Here is a 22,343-nt window from a genome sequence, read left to right on the forward strand (position 1 = left end):
CTTTTTGGTATTTACTTTGTAAGTAACTCTTATTTTTATAAGTTACTTAATAAAATTATGGTATTTTCACAAATGTAAGTTCTTTTAAGGATTTTATGTATAGTTTCGTTAATTGTCCAAATAGTCTGGATTAGTGGGTCATTACACTAAGGAGGAGGAGTCTCATGCAAGAGGAAGGAGACTTAGATTTTGATAAGGAGAGCCTATACAATGATCGATCGGACATGTTTGGGAGATGCTAAAGGAGAATGCCTTGATCTTGTCCAAGGTGAGATGTTATGGAGGAGGTTGCCTCAATGTTGTCCAAGGTGAGGTGCTAAGGAGGTTGCCTCAATGTTGTCCAAGGTGAGGTGCCAAGGAGGTTGCCTCAATGTTGTCCAAGGTGAGGTGCCAAGGAGGTTGCCTCGGACCACCTTGGTCCGAGGAGAAGCCAAGGAGATTGGTTCAAGGAGGAACATGGCATGCTAGAGGAGAGTGCCATGTTAGAGGAGAGAAGTGCATGTCCTACCACCATGCACGTTCAACCCACGAAAACATGTCCTACCACCATGCACGTCCGACCAACACTTGCATGAGTGGTCAATAGGAGGTGGATCAACTAGCTAGATGAGACTAAGTCAGGATTCCCAGAGACAGCTTCAACAACATACGCGGGAATCTCTCATTCTTCCCACAAATGGGGGATTTGTTACATTTCGAATTTTGAATGTTTAAATGTAATAAATGTAATGAATATAATAAAATATCCCTATCATAAGGGGATATCAGTTGAGGATCCCAAGCCTATAAATTGAGAGCTTATGGGATGAGAGAGGGGGCTTCTTCTGCTTCTTCTTTCTAGAGAGAGAAAATTGGGACTGTGTATTCTAGAGAGAGAAAGTTGGGTCTGAGTATTCTAGAGAGAGAATTCTTGTATTTTTGCAATTTGTACTGAAGAAACTCAGTTGGCTCAGTCCATCTGATCTTGAGTACAGATTTATAAATCACAACTCTAAGTGGATTAGGCTATTACCGACAATCGGGGCTGAACCACTATAAAAATCTCTTGTGTTATTTACTTTTTGTTCATTAAACCGTCTGTGTCGTTTTTATTTCTCTTGAAGGCTTGTCGTAATTGACGTTCTCACGTCGTTGGCTAAAAACGCAGTCAACAATACACACATAATCAAAATGCTTTTAAGTGTACCCTAAAGAAATAACAAATTAGAAAGAAAAAAAAAAAAGAAGTTAATTATTACCTATATTTGTAGAAGCTGCATGCAGTGCAGTTCTTCCCTCAGGGCCACCAGTAGCTGGTGACGAACAATTATTTAGTATTACATTAACCAAATCTTGGTGTCGGCACTGGACGACTATGTAGAGTGGAGTCTCGCCTGCTTTATTAGCCGAATACGAGAAATCAGGGTCTTCTCTCGTCAATATCTGCACAACCTCAAGATGCCCGAACCGTGCAGCCTCGTGCAATGCAGTGTCCTCTTCCTTATTCTTCATCCTTATCATCGTTTGGACACCAGAGATGTCCTCTTCAAGGTCTTGTGGTTTGGATAATTTTGCATGTTCAATTAGAAAATCAACAATGCGGTGATGGCCGTACCTTGCTGCCATGAGTAAGGGAGTCTCTTCTCTTGCATTAGTTTGCATCAACAATGTTGGACACAAGTCTAGGATCCCTTCCACGAAGGTTGTTTGATTAGTGGTTCTTGAAGTAGTGATGATATGGACATGGAGCACTGTATTTCTTTCTGGGGTCAATAACAGTTGGAGTTCACTGACCTTTTCCCTGAAGAATTCAAGTTCGCCATCAGTTGCAGCTTGGAACAACTTGCGATCCATGCAAATGTGCTCACTATGGATGTTTTTTTTTTCTTCTGATAATCACTAGTTATGTCAGATGGCTCATGATGAGAAGAAGAAGAAGAAGAAGAAGAAGAAGAAGAAGTCATTGATCTTTAAATTTATATGTTATTGTAGTAATATTCATTGCATGCATACATATAATGTCACAACCCAAGCCCTAGGCTGTGACTGATTTGTAATATCTATAACTTGGGTGGTCAGAGGTCAAACTTTAACCCTTGTTGTAAAATAGTCTTTATAAATTATCATTTAGTTTATAATAAATAGTACTATAATTATAAGTCAAAATAATGGAATAACTCCTATAACTATATATAAAAATATTAATGATAAAAGCATGATCATTTATCATTATACATAGAACAATAATATCCCCACAGTTATATATGTAGTCACCAAACAATTAAATTTAATAAGTCATAAACACTTAAAATAATACTTAACATTCACCATTCCTCATTCCTAACTATTACATAGCTAATTCAAATATATTGATCAATAGTTTCCAAAATATACATATATAATGTTCAAAAGATAAAACAATGACACTAAATAGAACTAGGCTAAACACATTCGCTCCATCAATAATTCACCTTATCCACATTCGCGTCACTAGGGAATGGGAGAGATATAGGGGGTGAGCTTATAAAGCCCAGTAGGAAAGCAACTAATAACATAGGAACCAAAAGTTTAGTAAAACCCTTGCATAGTTAGCTTTGAAAACAAAACATATATCATCATGTATGAACCAAAATAGAGAGAAACCACAAATAATCATAAGAGCATAGATACAAGTGCACATCACATCGTCCACTAGATCCCTAGTTCCCGCTACCCACCATAGAAAAACCAACATCTTAAATCGGGTAGCCGGACCTGATAACCACCACAAGGGGGAGGCTCAGAACACTTCATGTATATAGATGCTAGGTCTTTACACCTACAGGTGAGTGGACACCTGATCTACCTATGATGACACAGAGACTAGGTCGTGAAACAACAACATGCACAAATCATGATTACTATGGTTCTTATCGGTATAACCAAATAGAAGTAAACATAAAAAGAAAGAAACACATTCCCTTTATATTTTAGAAAATTGGGCAGCATAACAGCTGCATTTCAATAAAACCAAAAAATCATAACCTGCATAAATTAGTGAACAAAAATATATTTGACACTCAGTGCCCTCAAAACAGATAAGAAAACATGCAGATTAAGTATTCAATTTTTCAAACATTTTATAAATATCAAAATTGGAATATGTTTAATGCAATTCAATACGAGTAAAATAAGTACAATAGTCAAGTTGAATCCCTACCTCCTTAGAATTTTCAATCCGAGCTAAAAGCGACGCTGCTAAGCTTAACGATGATCCTACAATGATTTAGTCCAATTTTAATATCACGCTTTTCCTACGTGCATTAAATGAGAAAATGATTATCATCATTGGATTCCTTATTCAAAATCGTGTCCAACAATATATAATATGACCATATTTAAAATTTCAAGTTCCGGAACCTCACTCAAGCGGTGCACAGTAGCGGTTGGTGGCGGCAGTGAGTGGTGTATCAAAAACATCGACGAAGGTAGACGTGACATATATCAAAATGACCACATTGGAGAGTAGATCCCATTCATGTGAACCATCGGTCCAAAAAGTGCTCAGACTCGCCGTAACGTCGCCGAAAAGTGGTAGAGATACCCAAAATCTCGCCGGAGAAAAACGATGAGTTGACCGGAATGACTTAGTGGGTTTTGTTCTTCTCTCCACGCTATTTCCACAGGTACCAACCACTCGTTGAAGGGCGTTCGGAGTTGGCCGGAAAACACAGTCAAAGTTGACAGACAAAATCTTTGACTGCTATTCCGAATAGTTGACAGCGAGTTAGTCAGCGCCGCTTGGTGGTTGAGGTTGTCAGAGTAAGACGAATCCAATGAGCCACCGCATGTCAAAAATGGTGGTTGCTGGAGGTTAGATCTTTGTGGTGGTGGTGTGTTGCCGCATAGAGAAGAGAGAAAAAGAAAGAGAGAAGTTGGGAAATTGAAAGAAAAAGAATTATTTGACTCTTTTGACTTTGGGTCCCACCCATAAAAATAATATTATTTAAATTAATTTGTTTATTTATTTTTTAAATCTGTGTCTTTACATATAAGCTCCTACATATTAATTTATAGTGTGGAGTGTTAATATTCCCGACCCCTCAAATTGCACTATTTTTTTTTTCAGATCTTAATTATATATTCATTTATTCAAGAATGACATAGTATAAAGTATATATTCTTGGCACTTCTTTACATTTTTACAGAATATTTTTATGACGTTAATTATAATTTTATATACCCTTTACGTTATATATGATATTCATTTTCCAAATTTAGTTTATTTTATTGGATTCTTTTTCCCCCTTTTAGCGCTTTATAATTAATTACTTATGCATAAGCCAACTAAATATCTTCACATAATTTTATAACATAAGCCTATTTCTTAATATACACCATTTCTAATTTATTAGGTATTCAAAGAAACTAGATTATTCCATTTAAGAAACTAAAATTTTAACCAATATTATAGCAGCTAATAATGGTAGAAGAAAATATGGATGTGAGTGTGAAACATATTGAGATTTTATTATTGGCTTCAATTCTCATGAGGCAATTTTTTTATTTAAATTATTGTTATTAATAATTGTGTTTTATGTTATATATCATATATATGACACTTCAAAAAGATGCTGTAATGTGTACTTGAATAAGAAGTTATTGCTCTTTTTGATTCGTATGCTCGTTTTGAGATTGGTAGGATCCACTGGAAAATTACTCTTTTATAGTATAGTATGCAACTCTATTAGAATGCTTAGAGCTGCTCTAACCTAACTGGACTGCAAAACAACAAATATAGTACTAAAGAGGTACAAAATCAAATCCAACCTAACTTTATTTATCTCACCATTATGCTGTCAAGCTACAGTACTCCACCAAATATGGTGGGGTACTGTAGCAATGGCAAAAACAAATTAGTATTTAATAATAAATATATATGTATATTATTTTATATATAAGATAAAATAATAAAATAATAAAGAATATAATTTTTGGTGTAACTTTTAGTGTTGTGGTTGGAATAAAAAAATATATCATATATGGTATTATGGGTTGGAAATGACCTTAACCACACTAAAAATAACAATTATTTAAGAACAGATAAGGAACTTCATATAATGTAAATTTTGGATGTGTAGACTATTCTTTTCATTAAAACAGTAAACTAAACAGAACCGAAAAAAGAATTAGTGATTAATGCAAGAATATAGTAGAATCTTATTTACTGATATTTAAATAAACAAATTATGCATAAAGTTGTTAACTAAATGGAAAATTTTCACTTTGATTGAATTGGTAGTGAAATTAGACAACTAAAAAATCTATGATATAAGGCCATGAGGCAAATGTTTGAAAGGAAAAACTAAAGTCTTTCTATGCTCCCTGAGTTTTTTTCTGTTTGGCAACTTGGTCCCTGTGAAATTATTTTTGGCAATCAAGTCTTTGAGTTATAAAAATAGTAGCAACTAAGTCATTTTAGTTAATTTTTTCATAAAATTCTAAACTTTTAAGTGGATAATTTTAAAATTTTCTAAATATTTTACTCCTCCAAATATTTTTACACTTCCTGTTGTATTGGATAATCTAGAAATATTCATTCAAAAACTAAAAAAATTCATGAAATAATTAACTAAAATGACCTAATTGCTATTGCAAGAGTATACATCGTAAGAAATGGAGATGGGACTTTGTAGTGGCATTTAGCTCGACCCTTGCGTAATATTCGCTAATCAAATGCAATACATTGGCAAAACAACTAGTTACTGACAAAAGAGAGGAAACCGTTTGGGATTTGAAATGCTGCTACACCAAAATGCGTAAAGTTTCATCTTGCTCTTAAATAAATATACACATGTAAACCTATAGAGAAATCGATCATCTATTGACGCCAAAAAATATATAATTTTTCTTCTAGTTAACATGTTATTCAATTCACACAAGTCACTATGTATTAAATTAAGCAAATTTGAAGATTTTTCAACACTAGCAAAATGTTTCTTAATTTTTTTTTACTTAATGCATAGTTCACATTTCTCAACATCTTTAACATCATAATTAATCACACCACATTTCGTTATTCTCTTAATAGTACTATAGCTTATATGAGAGCGTCTATAACGTCATAGAAAAATAGAATTAGAATCAAGTACATAACAAGAACTAAACAAATCTGTATTAGTATTGTCAATGATATAAAATTTTATCATCCCATCACATGAATAACCATTTCTTAAAAAAAATACTCAAATTGGACAAAATGATCTTTCTAGATTCAAACACCGCCTTATTCTCCATTGCAACCCAAATTTCCTTCGCCAATTTGGTGTTGATGTATTGAGAATGTGAACCCTACAAATGAGTTCATCTTCTTCCCTCTTCTTTTTTGCATCCACAACTTGAGAAGAACAATCTTTTGTTGGTAAAGACAATGGCTCCAAATCTGAATCCAAAATGTAGGAGATCTTGAGTGTAGTGAGGGGAATTTCATTTTGTCTTGCCATCTCACAAAATTTGATCCATCAAAACAATCAAAGCAAACAATACTTTGACTCATGAATTTTAAAGAAGAAAAAAAATGATTAACCTTTCTTCATTGAGTTGTAGAAGCACAAAATATAGAATTTAATTGTTGGAAGTTGAAAGATAAGAACAAAAATGGAGGAATAGAAAACAATAACAAAGAGAGGAAATTACATTTTATATAGAATTTTTAACAGAGTGTGCAAAAATATGGTTTTTTAAAACAAAAAAGTTAATTTATGGGTTTATTTACTTTTATGGGTTTATGCCATAATTTTACTTTTAATCAAGTTTTATTAATTTGGAAGGGTATGTTTGTAATTTGATTATTATTTTTAAGCTTATTTGTTTTTTTTATATTGTTTTTATATTACAAATTTTATATTAAATTTTTCTTTGGTTGTTTTGCAATTTTTTTTTGTAATATGAATTGATTTTAAAATTATTTTTTATTTATTATAAACATGTTTTTTTTTATATTGTACGTTTTTTTTAAAATCCTAGGTAAGGTAACCAGTTACTTAATTGATCTATGACAGTTATGTAAAAAAAATCTTAGAGCTAGGTTAAATAACATGCACCAGAAGGGGTAACCAGTTATTGTGAGATGAGTAACTTTCTGCCATAAGAGGGGTAACCAGTTACCTAAGAGGGGTGACGAGTTACTCATATTAAATATGAAAAGAAACATCAAATTTGAAGGAAAAAGTGAAAGAACACTTCATTAAAAAAGGAAGAAGAAATAAATATAATCTTAGTAACTTAGGTAACCAGTTACCATAAAGAAACCATAAATATACACACACTAGAATGTGAAGGTAACTAGTTACCCCCAGAAATATACACACAAAGAACGTGTAGGTAACCAGTTACCCATTTACGTTTTCATATTTATATTAGTTTTCTTTCCAAATTTTGGCATTCCTATAAGTGTTACAGTACAAAGAAAATGTTGAAAAAATTGATTTGAATTTTTTTTTACATATAATGAAAAAAAACTATAAAAAAAAATTACAATAATAAAATAATTATGTAATGTTAAAATATATGTGTGAAAAAAATGAAAAAAAAATGGAATGAGAAAAGAATAAGTACAAAAATGAAAAAAAATCTGAAAAAATAACAAAAGAAATGATGAATGAAAAAAAATAGATGAATAAATAAGAATGAAAAGAAGACGAATAAAAATAATGGAAAAATGAAAAGAAAAAAAATAAAAAATGGAAGAAGAAAAAAAGCTCATATGTGTGAAAAAAAATGGAATGAGAAAATAATAAATACAAAAATGAAGAAAAAATAGAATGAAAAAACTGAAAAAATATGAACAAAAAAAATATAAATGAAAGATAAAAAAAAGATAAATGAATAAAAATGAAAAAATAAAGAAGAAGAATGGAAAGATGGAAAGAAAAAAGGATGAAGGAAAAAATTGGTAAAACAAAAAAGAAAAAGGAAAAAATAGAAGAAAAATATAAGTAAGGAAAAAAAAATAGCTGAAAAAATAATAAAAAAATGAAGGAAAAAATTAAAAATTAAAATAATAAAATAAAATCACCTTCAAAATCAAAGAAAACATAACTATGATAAAAAAATGTGGCATTTCTATATTTTAGTTAGGTACTAATTGTGTTTCCCATATTTAACTTTTTCTTTAATAAATTTTCCCCTACAAATTATGAAAAATATAATTCTCATATTTTTGCACATTAATAGTATAAAAGCCATATTTTTTAAAAATACCCTAACAAAAAACATAAGATAGACTTGAACAATTTGAGTAACTTTATCCAAAATTCTCTAATAATGGTTGCTTAAAGGTTCCACACACAAGAAATGAGAATTGAGACTAATCAAGCCCCTTTGAATTCTATAAGAGTAAGCAAAATCTGAAAAAAAATTCTTTGATAATGATATTAAAACGTTAGAGAGAGAGAGTAATTTATAAAAAATGTGATCAATCCCTTTTGACCCTATTATATTTTACAACTAGAAAATATAGTCGAATTTCGCGTAGTTTTTTTGTAATGATTAAAATATATATATTTAAAAAAAAATTGGGAGATTGTGTGTAAGTGATTTATTTTCACTCTACCCATACAACATACTCCTTATATAGATATGTAAGAGCGTTTTGACTGTTATTTTTTCTTCTTCATGATAATATTCATTATATAGCGAGCCTCCTATATATTTTTTATTTTTTTTTTATATTTTTAGGGTAGAAAATTTATAAATCATGACATTTTGCATAATTATTCATTTTTTAATAAATATTTTTATTATTTTAATTAATAATGTTCTTAATCAAATTAATGTCACATGTATATATGTTTGATATTTTTAATTGCAAGATATTTTGGTTTTGAATTTGAAATATAAAAACAATAAATCTAGAAGATAAATGTGTTTTGTCTCATTATCTGTTTGGACTATGTATTTTGTAAAATGATTCAAATAAAACCATAATAAATTCAATTTTGATGAACAAAAAATTGAATATAGCAACATAGTTATTAGGGAGAATGGTTGTGCTTTTATTCTGAGTTGTTAGTTAATTTGGTGAATTATTTGTGATTTTAGTTCAAAAAATCTACTTGGATCAAAATCGGATTTAAGAATTTATTTGAGCTATTTTACAAAACACAATTTATTTGAGTTATAATGAAAATTGAAAAAATTTATTTGAGTTATAATGAAAATTGAAAAGCGATGGCATATGGATGAGGGATGATTGCAAGTTCTGAAAACAAATGATGTTTCATCTTTTACTTTCTCGCATGTTGCTCTCGCATCCATCAGATAAAAAATTGTGCAAATACAAATGCAATACAATCAATCAGGCACTATATTATTTAATTGCAAAAAAAGGGGGCGTACGTATATGTTGTAAATAAAAGTTTCCCACACTATTATTGTAATTAATTTTATTATTATATGTATATATTCATAAAATAATTCTCAATATATTTTATTTTAATTAGGAAACATAATATTTATACATTGTAATATTCAAATAATTAAAATAAAATTAAAATATTGAGTTTACTCATATATTTATGACTTGCACAAGTTTTATATATATATATATATAAATTATTGCTAAATTATACTCTATTTAACATGCCATGCAAGTATGTCATGTAAAGGGAGAGAAACCATCCACTAAAAACAACGAAGATGGCAAAAATAGTAGAAAATGACAACGTTGCGGATGTACCAGCGACAAATGCCATCATCATGAAGACTAGGGCCCAGTTTGTTAATTTCATGCAGAGCTTGTAGTTCTTCCACTTGGTGTCATCATGTTCTCCTTCTACATATGTTATATTAAGAAGGATGTTCATAAAAACAGATGTAGCAGAGAGCAACAAGGCCATTGTGTTTGTTATGATGAAGAACTGGAATACTACGCTGTTCCTCAGTGCAGCACTCCCTGATTCTTCTCGATGTCCAACCTCGCCGCTTATGTAACCTCCTGGCATCGTAAATCCAGCTGCAAATGTCACTGTCGCAATCAATGTAGAAGTAACTAGACTAGATTCTTTAAATTTTTTAATGAGTTCCTTCTGCATATCAGTAATCTTCCCGCGATTGAGTTCGATTTCTAGGATATTTTTTCCCACAGAAGGTTGTATGGAGTATTCATTGAAGAGTTCCAGTATTCTTCCCTGTTATATATATATATATATATATAGTGATCAGTTTATAATAAGATATAACATAGCTAGATAAAACTCAAATTATAGAAATTTACTTAATTACCTCATATATTGGGAATTGAAGAATATACTCATCTCGAATATTGTTGTTTTGTTTGTTGAGTGACATCCTATTCACTTGGGGATGAGACAACAAAGCTCCTAGAACGCGCGAATTCCATGAGGAAGTGGCAGCCATATGAAGCAAAGGGGTATTTCCATCCTTATCTTTTCTATTTAAAATTAATGATGATGCATGTTTTAAGATGAAGTTTATGTTGGAGAGATATGTAGTCGTCACAGCATGGTGTAGAACATTTCTGCCTTCATTGTCAACTTCTTCGTAGCTATCTGGACAACTTGTCAGAATTTCCTTCATTATATTATCACCATAGCGATGATTGTAAGCTGCAATGTGAAGAGCTGTCATGCCATTTTTATTTTTGATGTATGCACTACTTTCATTATTTTCTAGCAACATTTTTGTAATCTCCACCACATTTGATGAGCCGAAGAAAGCAACATAGTGCAGTGGAATAGAACCATCATCATCTGCTTGGTTTGTCAGATCATCTACTTTGTCCAAAAGCATTTTTGTAATCTCCACCACATTTGATGAGTAGAAGGTAGCAACATAGTGCAGTGGAATACAAACATCGTGCAGTAGAAAACAAACAACGAGCTGTAGAATATAATCATCATCATATGCTTGTTTTATCCGATAATCTACTTTGTCCAAAAACGTTTTTGTTATTCCTGAAGAATTTAAGTAAATTATCTACAACATTAACACCGACAATAATAATAATAATAATAAATATTTTAGAAGAAATTATATATTTACAAATATATATATATGTTAAGATAAATTATACTGTTGTAAGTTACAATAATGAAATAGAGAAATAGAGTATTTATTGGTGGAAGAAGGATGTTATACTTTCTTACATACTTACACGGCCACATTATCATTTATAATATATATTAGGGTTTATACATTTTTAGACTCTGTGTTTTGTCTCATTACCTGTTTGGACCCTGTGTTTTGATAAATTTCTTTTTAGACCCTATGTTTTGTAAAAGGGTTAAAATAGAACCCTAAACCCGATTTTAATCAATATTTTTTCAACTAAAATCACAAATAATTTACCAAACTAACAATCCAGAACAAAAAAATAAAATCATTTTGCTTAAAAACTGTATTGTTGTATTCAATTTTTTCTTCATCAAACTTGAGTTTAGGGTTCTATTTTAACTATTTTACAAAATATAGGGTCCAAAAAGTAATTTGTCAAAATACAGGGTCCAAACAGGTAATGGAACAAAACACAGGGTCCAAAAAAGTATAAATCCTATTTATTATATTATTTAATTAAGGTGTTGTTTGGTAACACTTGAAAAAAATAGTTTTCTATTTAATTAATTAAAATTTTGACAATTAAACATAAAATGTGTTTGGTAACTCTATTTTTATTTATTATTTTTTTAAATTTTAATTAAAATTTGAAAATAAAATTTTTTCACTTTCAAATTTTTTTTTAAACGGTTTTGAACTTTTCCTTTTTTTTTCTTCTATTATTCAAATCAACACATCATATTGTTAACACAAAAAATAAAAATAAAAGTTATCAATGACCTTTATTATTATTTTTTTTAAAAATAAAAAACAAAAATAGTTACCAAACATATTTTTATTTTTTTAAAATAAAGAAACAAAAATAAAATAATATTTCTATTTTTGTGTTTAAAAAATTCAAAAACAAAATTTTTACCAAACACAACCTATATAAATATATATTTATATAAGTTAGAGTAAGTAATAATAAAAAAATAATATGATTTTTAAAAAATATATATAAATAATAAAAATTATGATTATGTATTAAATATTATTGTAATAATTGATATTTTATAATATTTTAATTATATTAATATAATTATTAAATATTTATAGTCTATGGTATTTTTTAATTAATTTTAAAAATATAATCCGTTAAATATTTGTAAGATTTTGTTAAAGTTGATTTGGAAAAAATAAAATCATTAAAGCAAGAATAGATTAAAAATATAATTTTTATGTATAAATATATAAAGATACACACATAAAATTCATTTTAAGTGTACCCTACAGACATATCACATTAGAAAAAAATAAGGTAATAATTACCTATATTTTCAGTTATTAGAATGGCTGCATGCAGTGCAGTTCTGCCATTAGGGCCACCGGTAGCTGGTGACGAACAATTATTTAGTATTGCATTAACCGAATCTCGGTGTCCGCACTGGACGGCTATGTAGAGTGGAGTCTCGCCTGCTTTATTAGCCGAATACGAGAAATGAGGGTCTTCTCTTGTCAATATCTGCACAACCTTAAGACGCCGGAACCGCGTAGCCTCGTGCAACGCAGTGTCCTCTTCCTCATTCTTCATCCTTATCATCGTTTGGACACCAGAGATGCCCTCTTCAAGGTCCTGTGGTTGGGATAATTTTGCACGTTCAATTAGAACGTCAACAATGCGGTGATGGCCGTACCTTGCTGCCATGAGTAAGGGAGTCTCTTCTCTTGCATTAGTTTGCATCAACAGTGCTGGACACAAGTGCAAGATCCCTTCCACAAAGGTAGTTGTTTGATTAGTGGTTTTTGAAGTAGTGATTATATGGACATGGAGCACTGTATTTCTTTCTGGGGTCAATAATAGTTGGAGTTCACTGACCCTTTCCCTGAAGACTTCAATTTTTCCATCAGTTGCTGCTTGGAACAGCTTGCGATCCATGAAAATGAGCTCACTATGGATGTTTGTTTTATGAGAATCACTAGTGTTGTCAGAGGGCTCATGAGAAGAAGAAAAAGAAGCCGTTAATTGCTCTTTAAATTTTATAAAGTATAAAGTAAATATACTTGGCCCTTCTTTAGGAGATAATATGCACAACCGCAACAAGAAGATAATATGCATGACGAGACAATTGATTTAGGAGACTAACTAGGTTTATATTATTATTAGTGTTTTTAATTATAAAAACAATATGGATATTAACTAATTTGAATATTTAATATAATATTTTCATATAACTATTTTTAATGATTTAAATTTAATTAATAGTTTTTTAATTATTAAAATAATTTTATTTTTTTTATAAATAAATTAGAGGCGGCTTTTAATATATTAGGGACGGCACATATACAAAAAAGTATGCCACATGTGAAAATATTAGGGGTGACACATAAGTCGTCCCTAATGTACCATAATAGAGTCATTTTATTAGGGGCGACTGATCAGGGGTGACATGTCGCCCCTGATATATATTAAGGGCAACTTTTATGGGGTTTAGTGGCGACATTCGTCGCCCCTAAAGTTGTTTTCTCTTGTAGTACGTGTTGCGTTATGTCGTACTTAAGCCCATATTTTTCTTGCCGTGCTCTGCTAATTCGTAACATCGTGTCGTGCCTAGCGTAAATTCATATTTTTTCATGTCGTGTTGTGTCAAAAAATCCGGCATATTTATTTATTTAGCAAGTGTCATTATTGGTGAGATTAGACAGGAGAAGAAATAATTAAGAAAAAAAAAACAAGTGAAAGGATGAGACAACTGAAAATAATGGACAACATACAACGTGTAAACAAGGGTGGAATTAATACTTGATATTTTGTCATTTGAGAAGAAATTCTTTAATATCTCTCCCATGAGATACGGTGGTCTTGTGATAGATCATATGTATCTCTATCATCAAAGGAGAATAGTCATAAGAGAAAATCATCAAAATAACGTGTAAACTGCGTTGGAATAATTGGCTGTCTATATATATATATATATATAATCCAAGACTATAGGATGGTGATAGACTAATCACAAGAAGAAAGATCAAACAAACAGGTCAAAACGTGTTATCACTAGCACTATTAGGGTGGAATACTTGAACTTTATAGATTATCAATATATTTTGTCTAGTTTCATTTAAGAATATTTGTGGTCCAATTCTATCATCTATATGCCTAATTAATGATAATAATTGGTATTATATATGGTGTGAGAGTAGTGACTGTTGAGAAGAAAAATTCTTCACTTTCCCATAAAACAAGGTGGTCTCACTAGATGTCATTTTGTTATGTATTTACCAAAAGTGTCATTTTATTAATTGGAAATAATAAACACAAGAAGAAAGATCAAAGAAACAGGTCAAAACGTGATATCACTAGCTATAAACACAAATAGGCTCAACACGACCCAGACCATCATGCTGGGTTTAGCCGAGACATATTTTTTGAGTTATATGTTATGGTCAAAAAGTCGAGCTTACATTTACAACTAACTTTATTTGTTTTCTTTGTTATGCTCAAATTTTATTGCATTCATATTTCTAAAGTTTGAGTTTAATTTTTATTGCAAGTATAGTTTTACATATGCTTGTTTTACCCCCACGATGATATTGTGCATGATAACTTCGTGTTCCAAAGTTCAGGATAAATATTTATATCCTGAACTTTACGCTAATGATTATATGTGTATACACATAAATATATATATATATTTATATATTTATGGAGACACTCTTTAATAGTTACTACATGGATAATTACTTTAATATTAACTATTAAATTAATATCAATGATCTATATTTATAATTGTTAATTAATATTTCTAAAAATAAATTTTGATTTTTTTAAATTTTTAGGAAGGCTACATGATTATATGGCGATCACATATTTATTAAATTAAATAATTAAAAAAAATCTCATTTAAGCATTATATATTAAAATTCAAAATTAATGTAAAAAAATATATATTTACCTATTGGTGACTTGCTATATTAAGTCACTATGTTGCAACATCATCATAATTGTTAGTACTCATATATGAGTAGTAACCATTCAAAAAATTTCCATAAATATTAATACATATACAATATATATAAACAAAAGAATAAAATAAAAGAAAACACTAAAAATTAAATAAAAACTTAAAAATAAAAAATATAAACTAAATATATATATATATACCTGAGACGGTGCGCGTGTAGAGGGGCGTGAGGGCGGTATCCTCGCGACGGCACCGGCGAACTCACGACGGCAACAAGACCTCACGACAGTGGGAGAGAAAAAAAAAAAAGAAAGGAGAAATGGGGATAAAATAATTTAGAAGGTCGGGTTTATGCTTTTGTAGGTTAGGAACACATTTATGGCATCAAAATTGAGTTTCGGGATGGAGATGAGGTTTTCTGAGAGAAAAAGGCTGTGGAAGGAATTATATAACTTCAAAAGAAAATGAATAATTTAATTATCTTCTTCTCTCTCGCTGGTTATCTCTCCAACATTTGCTTTGCTGAACCAATAAAAAAGGAACAATCAAAACAATCCAAAGAAAATACCCCCAAATTAAACATTTTGAAATATATATATATACATATAATCCTGAAAAATTAATTAATAAAGAGAACACTGCAGCCAATTGATTAGAAAATCAAATAACAGTTGTATATATATATTTATATACGACTGAGTAAGAAATTTGAAAAACAATCACCTGCAGAAGGTAGCTATTCTCTTCGGATGTACAAACTAGACAAAAGGACAGAGTATTATTATATAGAACTCTACGAAAGAAGCCTACCTTGTACTCTTCCGGTCAACAGTTAAGTCAACGTTTATATGTGGTTAGTAATGTTTGTTTGAGCTTATTTTTCTATTTATTTCTTTTATATATATATATTTACTTTATATATATATATAAATATATGTTCTATTAAAAAATAAAATTTTAATAAATGATTTTTTTCTTGATTTTAATATATATATAATATTAAAAATATTTAACGAAATATATTTTATGAATTAAAAATATAATAAAATAATTATTTAGTAATTATAATAATATTTAATACAAAACTAAACATTTAATAATTATATTAAAATAAATTAAAATTTATAGAAAAATTATTATTGTAATAATATGTAATATATAATGTTCATATTTATTAAATTTTAGTAGGAAAAATATTTACTAATTATATTAGTATAAAATTAAATATTATAAAATATCATTATTATAATAATACTTAATGCAACATTAGATATTTAATAATTATATTAATATAAATTTAAATATTATAAAATATCATTGTTATAATAATAATACACAATCTTAAGTGTTATTAAATATTTTTTCATTATATTTAAAAAGAAAACATGTTCATAATCTAATTTATATAAATCTATATTCATATAAATTACAAAAAATATTATAAATACATTATATATAGGTGTCGCGACTCATATGTGTACAAGTAGTATGACAATGTAACTACATAAGAAATTAGAATAACACATTTCTATTCTTTATTAAAAATAAACAAGTTTTTTCTTCAATCATTGAAATGTGATTTAAAAAATATTATAAATATTTTGTACCTTAGATATGGTAGTTGGTGATCTAAAAATATTATTTAAATAAAAATCATAGATAATATTTTGGTTTAATTTTTCATTTAATATGTTTATGTCATTCTTTTATAGATAATATCATTTTTTATTTAAAATTTACATAACAATCATAAAAGCATAATAAAAATGAATAACAACATTTTTTAAATAAAACTAAGTAAATTTGCATTGTACACGTTGCTTGTACCTAATATATATATATATATATAAAAGTGTACAAATAACAAATTCTTGATTTAATAGTGTTGACGCCGTTTTTCGTCAAACAGTAAAAGAAGAGCACGTAAACAATGAATGACAATGGCTAAATGAAATAAAACAAATCAAACACGCAATTTTTACGTGGTTCAGCAGTTAAATCTGCCTAGTCCACGAGTCTCTGTTATTAATCTTAAGATTATCTCTGAAAATTCCTTAGCATGAATTCTTCAGAGTTTTCTCTCAAGGATCAGAATTTCGGTCCATTACAATGGTGCATGGCTTCTCTATTTATAGAGAAGGATGCAGAATACTATCCCACATATTTTGGGTAGTTACTCTTTTGTGAATAAATAAATGGCTTTAAATGCCTATAATCAGATATAAAAGGAAATGTCCCTGAAGACCAGGAAACGCATAACTGACCAAATAATATCCCACGATTCTTGGGGATTTACATTAATAAATGAGGATTACATCTCATATTTATAATACTTGTAGATATTCAAGGTGGTTATCGCGTATCTCTAAGGCTTTAGCATCCCAGGTTTCACGTCATTGTTCGAGCTAATGGCATCTCCCGAGATCACGTGTCTTTCGAGATCGTACGTACATCTAGCTCGAGACCCCCGATCCGAAGTCATCCCCGAAGATGAGTGTGTTCTCGGAGCTACCTTTCGAGATCGAGATCTTTTCGAGCTCATATATTCGAGGTCATATATCGTACTTCGCAGGCTCGATATACAATCCTGGAGCATACTTCAATCCTTACAAGACCATTTGTTGCGAATCCAACTTTCGAGGTCACATTTACCATGGCTCGAAATCTAGGTATAACATCTTGCCCCCTCAAAAGTATTTGTTCGAATCCTAAGAGAAGGAAACTTTTGAACTACTTTCCTTGAGAACTGTACCGTCACACCTTTGAAAATGGACACGCGTCAGCTGGGTATTGCTCATTTTAGGTACTTGAGTACCTTGGAAACACGCCCACGATTGTCTGTCTGACAACTTTTCGGCGCCTTCTTGTCATTGATCCCCATCCGTTCGATCTAGTGAGGATTTCATTCGACGCTCCTGATTAATTCCTTTTCCCCACCTATATATACAAGACCCCACTCTTCATCTTCTTCACTTTCATCCTCATTCGCCATAAGCAAGAAAAGAAGAAAAACAAGCCCAGAGACCTCTTTGCAAAGTTCCTGTTCCGTGCATGTTTTCTCGACCAAAGAAACAAAGGAATCCTGGTCTGTTCGAATCAGTGAGTTCTTTCCTGCAACCTCTTCTCCAATCGACGATCTCTCTGCAATCGCCATTACTGTGTAAGTATGCCGTTTTTGTTTTTCATTTAAAATGTTCTTGCTGTGTGTGCTAGTTTATGTTCTTAGCATGATATAATAGGAGGTTTTGAACCGATAGGTTTTTATGCTTTCTGGATTTTCACTCTGGATGTTCGTCTCTGATTTATACCCAGTTTTGACGTTTGAATGCGGTTCCCATTTTCTGGGTTTTGAAATTCTTAGGCAGCATTTCTTGTACATTAAGCTTTCGGATAAAAACATGGGCTTTGACAAATGCACGAAACCCAAAAACGCTTTTCCTGGCTAACCGCCACTCTTCTTTCCCTTGAATTTCGGGATTTTCAAAAAATTATCCACACTCTTTTTCTTTTTCGTGGAATACACGCCCCTGACTCTTCAATAAGGGTCTTAGTATTTAGTCTCATTCCTAAATCTCCGAGCTCATTCCATGCATGGCCCTCACCATTTTCTCTTTCTCGCTAGATGTCACAGAATCTGGAAAGACGGTGGGGGTCATTGCTGGCAGTCCCTTACGAGCCGAAATCTCCGAGCCCGGAATCGCTCTTCGCCCGGAACCAACGTCGGATAAGAGAATACGAGCTTGCACGCGAGCAAGAAGACATTCGAGCTCACTATCACCGCCAGATAGACGAGGTCATTGAAAAGAAGAGAAGAGTTCTTCGGGAGGCCCTCTATTCGGAGCCCAATTCAGGACCTAGGCCCATTCCCCTCGACCCTGCGCTAAAAGTCACTGTTGCGTATCATCCAGGGGAACTCCAGTTTTCATTAATGGGGGAAACTTCATCCTCGCAGCCGAGGAAGGAGATGTTCGAGGCCGAGCTCTACTGGAGCACGGTTACCACAACCAGCCAAATATTTGAAATCCTGACCTTCCATGGCCTCCATTTGTCAGGCACCTTGAAGTGCCGGGCTCCGACTGGTCAAGAACGGAGCTGTTTCGCCCCTGGCGGCCGCGATGCCACAGTAAAATATGCGGCATGGAGCCAAGAACATATGAGGGCGGGAGCACTGCTGCCCTTGAAGTCTTTTTTCAAAGACTTTACTGATTTTGTTGGGTTGGCACCGTTCCAACTCAACACTAATTCGTACAGGGTGTTGTCTGCCCTGAGGTCCTGTACCACGAGCTGAGGTGGGAAGGACCTTCACCTCGAGAGATTTTATATCTCTTTTGTTTGAAAAGTAACCCCTCCCGAGCTCGGGGAGGGGATGGTTTTTACTATCTCTCGAGCTATCCCAAAGAGACGAAGGTTTTTGAGGATCTCCCCAATCACCCGCCTGATTTCAAGAAGGCCTTCTTCTGGACAGATGGTCTGTCCCCGTCTCGACATTACTCGTTCAGGCAGATTCGTAAGTATTCTCGTTACTTTTATTCCTGAGCTCGAGACTTTAGTTCTTAAATCCATATTTAGATGAAATGTGTTTCGCTTTTCAGCTAATTTTAAGCGTCCTACCCCCAATGAAGCAATGATGTGGCACAGAGAGGCCTTGCTCCAACTTCCTTATGGCAGGAGGTCTCTCTCGTATCTATTACACGAGGACAAGCTCCGAGCTTGCGGGTTGTTGGGAGAGGGCCAGTCAACCTCTGACTGGTCCAGCAAAAAATATGAACGCTGGGAGGAGGTGCCACTGCCCACAGGCGCCCTTCCTCCGAGGAGAGAAAGGAGGCCATCACTCCCAGTTCGTCTGAGGAGTCCGCGGTCCGGGAATGAGGCCAATGATGAAGCCTCGAGCTCGGACTCAGATGAAGGTAAAGTCCTCCCTACCTCGAGGATGTGGTCCCCCACACTACTTGAACACAGGCCCAATAGGTTAGTCTCTTGCCCACAGGATAGATACCACTTCTACATATGGAGTTGGGTAGACGACTGTGTCCATAGGTTCGATAGTGGGCTCGGGAAATATGATACCATGTACACCACGGACGAGGTGTGGAATGGGATAGTTGTGCAGTACGGGACCAATGATTATAGGGACCTCTCGAGGTTATCCCCTACTTATAGGGAAGGCACTCCCCCCGCCTCCTCTGAAGACGGGGGAATTTCATGGTCCCCAAGCTCGAGCTCGGGGGAGAGTTCTAGTTAGGTTTCTTCTATCATCACTATATATGTCTGATACCGAAATTACTTGATGTACATTTCTCTTTTACTGACTCACTGTGTTGTGACTTATGCAGGCAAGATGGACTCCGACCTTGACGCCCTTATCGACAATGCAGGCGCCAAGAGGAGCAAACGCCCTAGGGCGGGGTCACTGAAGACCGGTCAGCCGGGCAAAGGCTCCAAGAGGTCCAAAAAGACACCTCCCCTTGCCCCGCCGGTTTCGAGCTCTATTGATGCGTCGACTATCCAGGCTAGCGCCTCCACGACAATGCCATCCTCGCAGGCCGTCGTCTCCGCGGTCGCACCGACCTCGCTGGTTGGTGCCCCTGTCATTGAGTCCCAACCTCCTGTGGTGGGGGAAACGTCTTCAGCTCAGCTTTCCAGAAGGCCTTCTGCTTCTCGAGTTCAGAAGCTAACAATCTCCACCCATATGGACTCGTATGTGGTGGATAATGCTGCTGAACCTCACGGATCTACGCTGATCTCAGATGTTATGTCTCGGATCGGCCAGAGCTATGGCAGTTTCGAAGCTCCTCAGTGGCAATGCCTAACTGGCACCCAAGACCGCACTGTCCTTTACGAGAAGAGTATCGAGCACACTGCTGCGGTAAGTATCCTTCTATATTCCTTTTGCTTATATTCATACTGACCTGAGGCTAATGGTGGTTTCTTCCTTTTTTCAGGCTCTTGCCTTCACTGCCCAGCTCAATTACGAGCTGAACAACGAGATCCATTCGAGCAGGACTCATGCTCAAGAGGCGAAGGACCTCCACCTTAGAGCGAACGACGATCTGAAGGCGGCGAATACTAAGCTCGAGGCAGTGGTTAAGGAGTGTGAGGACATGGCCAAGGAGCTCGGAAAGCTGAGAGCTGAACTCGAGGAGCAAAAGAAAGATAACACCCAGCTTCGGGAGACCAATAAGAAGCTCAAAGAGGACAAGGCCGCCACCTTTGACATCATAGAGGATGCCAAAACTCGCCTTCTTGCCGAGTACAAAGAAAAGAAGGAAAAGGCGGTCGACTCAGCCATGTACCGGATGTGGGCTTATAACGAAGAGCTGGACACCAGCTTCTTAGGTCCCCACGAGGCGCCGCTTCTTGAACGATGGAATGCCCGGCTCGAGAAGGAAGAGGCTGAACGGCTTGAGAAGGAGAAGGCTGAGCAGCTCGAGAAGGAAAAGGCTGCTCTGGGCACCGTTTCGGAGGAAGCTCAGGAGGATAGTCATGCTATTCGTCCTGAGGGGTCCGGTGCCACTGATGCTGAGAAGGCCAAGGAGACTCCTTTTCCTTGAATCTGACCTCGGGGAGATCAGTTATCGGGGCTGCGTCCCCTTATTTCTGTAACTATTTTAATATATGCCCACGGGGCTGATACAATTTCTTTTACCATTCTTTTATATGCTTTACATTTCTTGGCTCGAAATATTTTGCATATTTTTATATTGATGAAGCGGTTATGTTTATTTATTCATACAAACATAGTTTGGATTTGGGCTCGAAATTCGATGCATTCATGCATAGTTTATTCGAATTATCCGCTTCCGACCTCGTTACTTATCAAGGTCGGATATTACTTTAACCATGAACTCAAAAGTACTTATATGGTATGTAATGTGAATGATCTGGTTATATCTTTTTTTGTTTAGTCACTTTTCCTCATCCTCAGTTTATGTTCCGAGGTTAAGAGTTTGAAACTATTTTTCTCTTAGATATTCCAGCCTCGATCTTGACTTGTCTCGTGATAGGTTTAGGCTCCTACTTATCATCGATCAATTTTTTGGCTGGTTTGTTCCAGACCTGTTAAGTTTGCACATCTGGTTAACTCCACACGTTTTAGGATTTTGGTAGTTTGGTTTTGTCCGAACTATCTAAGCTCGCGTATTTGGTTATATCAAAATACTTCATGTTTTTGATAACTCAGTTATCTAGGCTCGCGTACTTGGTTATCTCCAAATACTTTTATCTTTTTGATAAGTCGGTTATGTCCAGACTATCTAAGCTCGCGTACTTGGTTATCTCCAAATACTTCATATAAATATATATTTTTTTATTTTTTAATCTGACGGTATATATACCAATGATGCCCCCTTAATATCCTATGAGTGTGAC

At 33.3% G+C, this 22,343-nt stretch overlaps 1 protein-coding gene across 1 annotated transcript; it reads right to left on the reverse strand.

Moving 5' to 3' along the window:
* Window positions 1-9,584: 9,584 nt before the first annotated feature.
* LOC133812377 (protein ACCELERATED CELL DEATH 6-like) lies at window positions 9,585-12,952 on the reverse strand. The gene is made up of 3 exons (XM_062246295.1): window positions 12,346-12,952; window positions 10,243-10,934; window positions 9,585-10,148 (listed from the first exon to the last, which is right to left on the reverse strand). The coding sequence occupies exons 1-3, from the start codon at window positions 12,950-12,952 to the stop codon at window positions 9,585-9,587; spliced, it is 1,863 nt and encodes a 620-aa protein (XP_062102279.1).
* Between the last annotated feature and the right edge of the window lie 9,391 nt (window positions 12,953-22,343).

This window comes from Humulus lupulus, unplaced genomic scaffold (genome assembly GCF_963169125.1).
Source record: "Humulus lupulus unplaced genomic scaffold, drHumLupu1.1 SCAFFOLD_60, whole genome shotgun sequence".
NCBI lineage: Eukaryota > Viridiplantae > Streptophyta > Magnoliopsida > Rosales > Cannabaceae > Humulus > Humulus lupulus.